We start from the raw sequence: 8,473 nt of genomic DNA, 5'->3' as shown, positions 1-8,473 counted from the left end.
AAAAGCCAAATTTTATACAGAAGTATAACCCGCACGATCGCTCCGTCTCAAATTCGCGCGGCCCGCCGTCCCTTCTGTTCCATTCTAATTTCCTAGCTTCACGCCCCCCTCTTAACTTAAATAACTAAGCTAACATTTCGGCTAGCATACGTACCTTTTAACTCACCCATTGTCCGGCGCACCCAGCATTACAGCACCAATTTGTAAAAGCGTAATATCACTTAGGAACAAAACGTCATAACCACCTACAGTTTTCTACAACTACAATCTCTTTTAGATGGTTAGGGCTAGCGCGGAAACTAGATGATAGACCACGCTTTTGTGCCTTAATGAACGCTGTCAGAGGAACAAACCAGAGATTAATGTGGGCTACCTTTAGTTTTCCATGTTATCTTTATGGTCGCTATTGTTTGAGCTCTGTCATGATTTCACTTAAACATTTAAACCAGTATTTAAGCGAATAGGCTGTCGTGTTATCTTACATTTCTATTTAGTACGTTTGTTTAAGGTTGAGAGAAAAGATGATCTATTAACAACAATGCTTAATCATGGCAATTTGCAGGTAATGGCTATTTCACATAGCAGTCACTAGTAGCATTACCACGACTGTCTTAGCAGTGTCAAACTGACTTCGTTTACGTCTGCGTAATAACTTACTTTCTATACCTACATCCATAGTCTAATAAAACATGGTCTTATCTTCCCAGAGTGACACAAGCCTACGTCACAATAACATTGCCACTTTATATAGCGCTATTACATCATTATTATATAGCGCTGTCGCATGATGACGTAGGCTTGTGTCAGTCACGTGGTTCGCGAGTCTCGGAAGAGAGTACCAGGCGGAGTATATTATTATACCATGACCTACATCTTCTGCGAGCGAGATGCATAGAAATTAAGTAACGCACACGCTAGCAAATATGTAAGTGTCCAACTGCTGGTACCTACTTTAGGTACATTACAAATTACACGAACTTTGAAAATGACCCGAGAAGCCGCTTCAAACTACAATTTCAACATTACTATGCGTTTCTCCAAAACGCGTTTCCTGCCTCTCACAACTAAACTGTAGCAAAAAGAATAGATAGTATAGAGGGGTCCTGTCATTGTAAATTTTGTAGTCACTGTAAATTGACTGCCATCTATCGACACACTACTAAAACTCAAAATGAAATCGTATAAAGTTATCAAAAAATGTATATATATGGATAAATGATTTTATTATTTTTATATCATTTTGATCCCTGTTCATTCACTGATATCTATGTGTTAAAATTGTTAAATATGAAACGGTGTCGTCACGCCATCTAGCCGAGGATAGGCTAAAGGCGTGTGCGCCATCTATTCGAGAATGACTATTGCTTGAATTCCGAGGCCCGTTTTTTCCTTAGACTTTATTCGTCTTATACGAAGTTACATATGTCTTTGACTGTAGAATGAACTGTCGCCCACGGTATTTCCGGACCGATACGACCTTCAAACCTTCACGAAAAGAGCGTACTCCCATCTTAAAGGCCGGCAACTCACGTGCAACCCCTGTGATGTTGTAGGTGTCCATGGGCGACGGTCATTGCTTGTCATCAGACGATACGTCTGTTCGTTTGCCTACCATATCCCGGTCCGGACCGGTCTGGCCTACTGGGTAGTGACCCTGCCTGCGAAGCCGATGGTCCTGGGTTCGAATCCCGGTAAGGGAATTTATTTGTGTGATGAACACAGATATCTGTTCCTGAGTCATGGGTGTTTTCTATGTATATAAGTATGTACTTATCTATATAAGTATGTTTATATCGCTTATGCTTATGCTTAGTTTGGGGCTAGGTCGATCTGTGTAGGATGTTCCCAATATTTATTAATTTATTTATATCATAAAAATAAATGTAAAGTCTATCTCATTTTGACATCATCATTCAGCCGTGCAGGTCGCTCATATCGTATTTATAAATTGTTTAATATTAGAGCGAGGGAGTGTTCGTGATGCGCTACGATAACGCCATATTTATATTAAAATTAATAATAAAATAAAAAATCAGTAATAAAAAATAAGGCAAACTATGCAATAAAATAGAAAGATTCAACGTAAGTACAAATAGGTATTTATTTATTAAGGTGCAGTGGGTTCAGAAAACGAAGTTTTTAAAAAGCCGTAGCTCTTTTTTGGTTCACAATACGGCTGCCATACATTCAATTAGCAATCTTGAGGGCTTTTTCTAGTGACTTCCGCGATTCGAATCCTAAGTTTTTGACTTTTGCTCGATAGAAAACGATCACGAACATAGGTCTAAAACGGACTTCAAACATTCGTAACAATTTGTGCACAAAAGATAAAAATATGAAAACTGCTTCTAATAACGCGCAATTTTATGCTTGAGCGAATTCCGCGATTACTTTTTTTTTTATTTTAACATTAAATAAATAAGTTCAAAAACATGATATCAGCGGTCCCGTGCACGCAACTTCTTTGATCAGATGCCCGCTGGGCTTGAACGAAGGCGGTCCTATCGCGGGGTGCACTAAACTGACAGTTGTGTTTTGCAATTATTTTGACATTAAATCATATACGTATACGAAAAAGTATACCAGTAGACAAATTGTATTTACAAAAATAGGGTAAATTAATTATCATCACATAGAGCTCGGGTCTCATCTTAAATTTGATTTGTTGTTGTTTACGGGGGATAATTATTGAAAAACGCAGTAAACTATCTTAAAACAATACGGTTCTAAAATCATTTAAGTAATTTGCTCCTTGAAACCCCGCTTAAAATGAAAAAAGTTTGAAGACTCATACTTACTGATTGGAGTTAATTTTCATTATGCTGGTATTACCTAATATTGCGTAATTTTAAAAACGTACCCATGTGACTTCTGTACGTCAACGTCAATGAACTGATTGTGATGACAATTTTGTGATCTTGTATTTATGTTAGAGAACTTTTGATCTTCAAATATTACCTATTAATACGGAACGATATGTAAATATTTCGTGTACTACTTGAAAATCTTGAAGCGGTACACCTATTTTGTTGCTGTGAGGTCCGCCCAGATATATAATGCGGTTACGTGCTGTTCTGCAAACCTTCATGAAATCAAGAATAAATAAACGACTATGGTCTAGCCTCAGTCCTAGTGAGTTTTTGCGGCTCGTGAGGCCGAGATATACTTGCCTACGAGGCTTACAGGCTGCGGACTGGTTTACTGGGATTGTCTATGTATCGATTGTTATCCAAATTTACTATAAAATAAAACAAAGTTTTTAGTTCAATTATATTCTGTGCATACTTATATAATTTTATTTTTTATACCTCGTCGATGACAAACAAGCATACGACCCGTCTGATGGTAAGCAGTCTCCGTAGCCTATTGATATAGCCTGCAACTCCAGAGGTGTTAGGTACATGCGCGTTGCCGTGCCTAACCCTCCGCACCCTCGTTGATAACTGGCAAGCATACTCACCGGCAGGAACAATACTATGAGTAGGATCTAGTGTTATTTGGCTGCAGATTTCTGTAAGGTTGAGCTCTGCTCTAGATCTGGAATTACATCTGCTGTGCTGTGTCCTACCACACAAAGCGAGATGTAATTCACAGTGGCCATACCTCTCTTTTGGACGTAGTTCAAGGACCAGAGGAATGTCCATATATCTTAAGTATTTTCGTACTATATAACTACACAGATTCAGATTCTGAATATATAACCGTAAGTTTACCAAAAATTTGGCGTAGCTGTACAGTCAGATGCAGAGAAAAACAATCCGCCTAAATTAAATTTCCACCCTGCCAGGACTTTATTTATTGATAAAGATAACGATATGTTTATTTGCAAAAATGTAGTGATGAACATAGGTGGACAGTAATTTTGGATGCGTAGGGGAGAGCGGGGAGAAACGCAACACTTTGTACTTTGACCTTAGTTTCTGGCTAACCGTTATTATTTTGATGAAATTAATGTAGTCATATATAACTTCATTGCATGTTCTGTAAATTAACATCTTGATTAACCTTATAATTGTGTATTTTGTATGTAAGTACTAGAGTGACTAAAAAATCGTCTGTTGTTACTTATGACCCCGTTGGCATGCAGAAAGTAACACATGTGAGTCAAAAGTAACAAGACACAGTGGGCTGTAATTAATATAATATGACATATCAAATCAAAAAAGTACTATATAAGTATGTAAATTATTATTGATCACACACTTTAATATTTGCATTTTAACTACATAAACATTAGCATTTTAAGAAAACAAATCAATATTAAGTCCTCGTTAGAAATTGTTTTTATTTCAAGTGATGAGATCAATTATTCTGTTATAAACATGTTTCATACTCAGATTCAGGTTCAGAGTTTCTTCACTCATAAATATGGCATACATCGTTTAAATCATCATTGACGCATTAAGCATGTGACCCCATATTAGATTCAATAGGTATATATTGTATGGGATGTAAATGTTACTTTTGTACCTATACGGCTTTGTTACTTTTGTACCCGACCGCATTTTTCTGAAAACATGAAAGATATCTTTGAAACGGAACGTGTTCGAGAAAATAAATTGCAATCAATCGAATCAATAATCAATATCCCTTCGGGTGGGGTGGAGTGGTGTGATGACCTCCCCGAGCGGGAGACAGGGGGAAGTTTGGGTGGGCTCCGGCCTGCCCAAAGGTCCGTCTGTCACCCCCGGTCCATCCTGGGCAACGTCACTAGCGACTGGCATTCGTGCCTCTTTCTAGTGGCGGCTAACATCCACACTGGTGTTGTCAGTAGGTGTAGGTTACTACTGACGACCTATACATAACCTACCTGTGCTAGGACCTGCACAGTAGAGCGCCGTACGCAAGGATGACGGGATCCTGGGGATTGAGCCATTGCCAACCCGCGTGGTAACACGTCTGCTTCGGCCCTAATTTCGGGCAAAACGGTAGCCCGGGCTACTAGCCACAGTCCGGGAAATGGTCAAGTGAGGAACCGTAGGTGGGCTCACGGCGAGAAGTGAGAGGGCCGCAGAGGCAGTTTCGGCTGCTGATGCGGTGGTGAAAGGCCATGCTGAGGAAGTGCGTTTAGGTGAATCGGGCGGAGGGCGTCTGACCTGGACGACCCTACGTCCCACCTTCACACATTTCCGATGTCGCGCAACTAGCCAACTTCTCACTTCTATACCCGAGTCGGTGTCCTAACGACTGAAAGCACCTTTTATATGTGTGTGTAAGCGTTCCCAAGGTGTGGGCCCTTGTAGGGTGGGAGCCGATGAGGATGAAGTTAATCGTTACGAACTATGGATACCAGGTCTAACGAAAAACCCCAAGCTGATCCAGCAGCGTCCATCGCTAATGGTGAAGCCACACAGGCGAGACAAGCTGTTCCAGTGACAGTGCGTCAGACCGAAACCCCGGCCCGTCCGCAACCCAGTTCATCTGGGGAGCAGACCGGCCCAAACCCCTTCCAGGACTGGCAGGTAGTGGACCGAAGGTCCAAGAAGCGACCCCCTGCTGGGAAGCCTCACCCTGCCAGACCTGTGAATTCTTCTTCCTCTAACCCACCCCCCCCTGTTAAATGTCAAGGTGGGGTGGCTAAGAAGAAGAAGAAAAACAAGAACCAGAGGCGTGCAGCTCGTCTAGCGCGAGAGCAGCAACTGGACAACACACCAACACCGACACACTCTGCAACCGGTGTGGGTGTGCAGGCTTCCCAGAAGCCGGCACCCAAACCGGCGCCGAACAAGCAGGTTGCTGCTGCCAGGCCTCCGCCGAAGGGAAAAGGTTCCACCCTACCCCCTAAGGCTGGAACGTCGGGCGACAGCCCTACGGGTTCGGCCGCAGATCCCTCCAAACGACGACCTGGTAAGCTCGCACGAGCCGCTGCTAAAAGGATGCGAGATGAGTCCTTCTCCCCGCAAGGAGACAACAAAAAGCAGCGACTAGTGAGCCCAAGCCAACCGTTGTCGTACGCACAAGCAGCGGCATCTGACCTGACGATCGTCATTACTGACGCGAAGTCGGGGAAGATCACCGCTGACCACTCCAACGCCATCCTCCGCGGGTTGCACCAAGCAATCGTGGAGGAGGCGAGGAGAAACCTCGTAGGAGCCAGGCCACCCAAATTCAAGGGCAAGCCCATCTTCGCTGAGGGGCAGCTGAGGGTCTTCGCAGAAGACGAATACTCGGCCGCCTGGTCTCAGCGATGTGTCCAGGCCCTAACCCTGCCAGACATCTCCCTTAAGGCGGTTCGCCAGTCGGAGATGGCAAGGAGAATTAAGTGCGGGCTCCTAATACCCAACATTAATAACTCGTCCTGGGAAGACGTCCGTCAGGCAGCTGACGGACTAAGGTATCAGAACGAATGGGCCAAGGTCGGGTCTTGGTCCATTATACAAATACTACGGCAAGACCAGGGGTGGTTTGTCGAGTTCACAATCCCCGAAGACCTCGTCCCCGCCTTCATGGAGAGGGGGAGATCCCTGAACTGTGGGGTGGGCAATGTCTACCTCAGGTTCAGGGGTCCCGGAGGCAAATACCTGGACCAGCCTCCCACCCTGCAAGGTTCCACCCTAAGGGTAACGGGAGTACAGGTCCCCAACGAACAGGCCGCGGGCACCTCCGAGCAGAGCAAGTCTGTCTCCGGGGAGAAAGTTGCCCCCCTGCCTCTACCCAAGCCGACGATACCCGAACTCTCGGAGGATGAGCTCCTTGGCACTGGTGAGGGACCAGCCGGGTCATCATCCGAGGGTGAGGACTTGTCGGCTTGGATAGTGTCGGGGTTGGCCGACATGTTCAAGGAGGGAGGGGAGATGCAAGATGCCGCCCCCACCACCGACAACATGGACACCAACTAGTGTCATCCAAGCAAACCTCCAGCACAGCGTGGCCGCTACGGCCCAACTCAGACGCTGCCTGGTAGGTTTGCCAACAGCCGTTGCCCTCCTACAAGAACCATGGGCGGGCAATGGATACATACGCGGGCTGTCCGACACGAAAGGTAAGCTCTACTACTCCACGGTACATGCCGTCCCTAGGGCATGTATCCTAACTACTAACAATATTATTGCACAACCGCTCACTGAATTCTGTTCCAGAGACCTGTGTGCGATTAAACTACAAGTTCCACTGCCAACAGGCTGTCGCGACCTAGTCCTCGCCTCGGCGTACATGCCCGGAGAGGACGAGCCACCGCCTGCCGAACTACAACGACTGGTCAGCCACTGCGAGAGATCAGGCCTCGCAATAATCATCGGGGCCGACTCCAACGCACACCACCCACTGTGGGGAATGGAGACCAGCAACAACAGAGGTAAGACACTTGTTGAATATCTTGTGACTACTAATCTAAACATTCTAAATATAGGCGCTGAACCAACATTTGTAAACAAACGATGCAGGACGATTATCGACCTGACTCTGGCTTCGGAGGAGGTCAGTGAACTAATTATGGAATGGCAAGTCTCCCAGGAGGCCTCCTGCTCAGACCATAGATGGATTCGCTTCAATCTACTAGCATCTAGAGACACACCAACCGCCCGGAGGAATCCCAGGAAAACGGACCGAGCCACTTTTAGGAAGGTCCTAGGGGAAAGCCTTGACCGGCTTCCACCGAGGGATGACCTTCGGGAACCGGCTCAGATAGAACAGCAGGTAAATATCTTAACTGATACCCTCGTAGACAGCTACCACAAGGCGTGCCCCTTAAAACCACCGGCAAAGACTGCCATAAAGGGTCACCAGTGGTGGGGCCCAGAACTGGAGAGACTCCGGGGGAAAACCAGAAGACTCTCAGAGGGCCATGAACACAACGGCTGAGGTGGACTGGGATAACTACTACGAAGCCAAGGCCAGGTACAAAAAGAGATTGCGGTACTGGAGATCCCTGTCATGGAGGAACTTCTGCAGCAGCATTGAAACACTTGACCACGCCAACCGGGTAAGGAAAACCTTAGCGCACAAGCCCACATCACAATTGGGCTCACTGCGTAAACCCGATGGCACATACACATCTAGCCCTGCAGAGACCCAACGCCTTCTCCTGGTAACTCACTTTCCAGGATGCGTAAGTCTCGCCGATGCAGATCAGCAGGACGAGGAATACAGTACAACGGACAACAACTGGCAAATGGCGCACAGAGTCGTCACCGCTGAGAAACTCAGGTGGGCCATAGACAGCTTCCATCCCTTCAAGGCGGCTGGTCCGGATGGGATCTTCCCCGCTCTCCTACAGTGGGGTCTAGGACTCATCCAGGAAACCCTGACCGACATCATGGCAGCCTGCCTAGCCTGGGGGTACGTGCCCAGGAGATGGAGAGATGTAAATGTGGTATTCATACCTAAACCAGGTAAGAACGACTACACAGCTGCCAAATCCTTTAGGCCCATCAGTCTCACATCATTCCTGCTGAAGACCTTGGAAAAACTGTGCGACAGGGACCTGAGGGACCGAGCGCTAAAGAACATACCGATGCACAACAACCAGCACGCG

At 45.8% G+C, this 8,473-nt stretch overlaps 1 protein-coding gene across 1 annotated transcript; it reads left to right on the top strand.

The window, feature by feature from the left end:
* The first annotated feature begins 5,045 nt into the window (after nt 1–5,045).
* Nucleotides 5,046–7,746, top strand: LOC134793794 (uncharacterized). Its single transcript, XM_063765467.1, has 2 exons — nt 5,046–6,982; nt 7,121–7,746. The coding sequence occupies exon 1, from the start codon at nt 5,283–5,285 to the stop codon at nt 6,837–6,839; it is 1,557 nt and encodes a 518-aa protein (XP_063621537.1). The 5' UTR covers nt 5,046–5,282; the 3' UTR covers nt 6,840–6,982; nt 7,121–7,746.
* Nucleotides 7,747–8,473: the final 727 nt, after the last annotated feature.

The sequence above is a fragment of the Cydia splendana genome, chromosome 9 (genome assembly GCF_910591565.1).
Source record: "Cydia splendana chromosome 9, ilCydSple1.2, whole genome shotgun sequence".
In the NCBI taxonomy this organism is placed as follows: Eukaryota; Metazoa; Arthropoda; class Insecta; order Lepidoptera; family Tortricidae; genus Cydia; species Cydia splendana.
The sequence above is the reverse complement of the archived record's forward strand: the minus strand, read 5'-3'. Positions and strand labels throughout refer to the sequence as shown.

Bases quoted from the DNA above. Each gene is read 5' to 3' on its own strand.
- LOC134793794 (XM_063765467.1), top strand. From the start codon at position 5,283: ATGGATACCAGGTCTAACGAAAAACCCCAAGCTGATCCAGCAGCGTCC.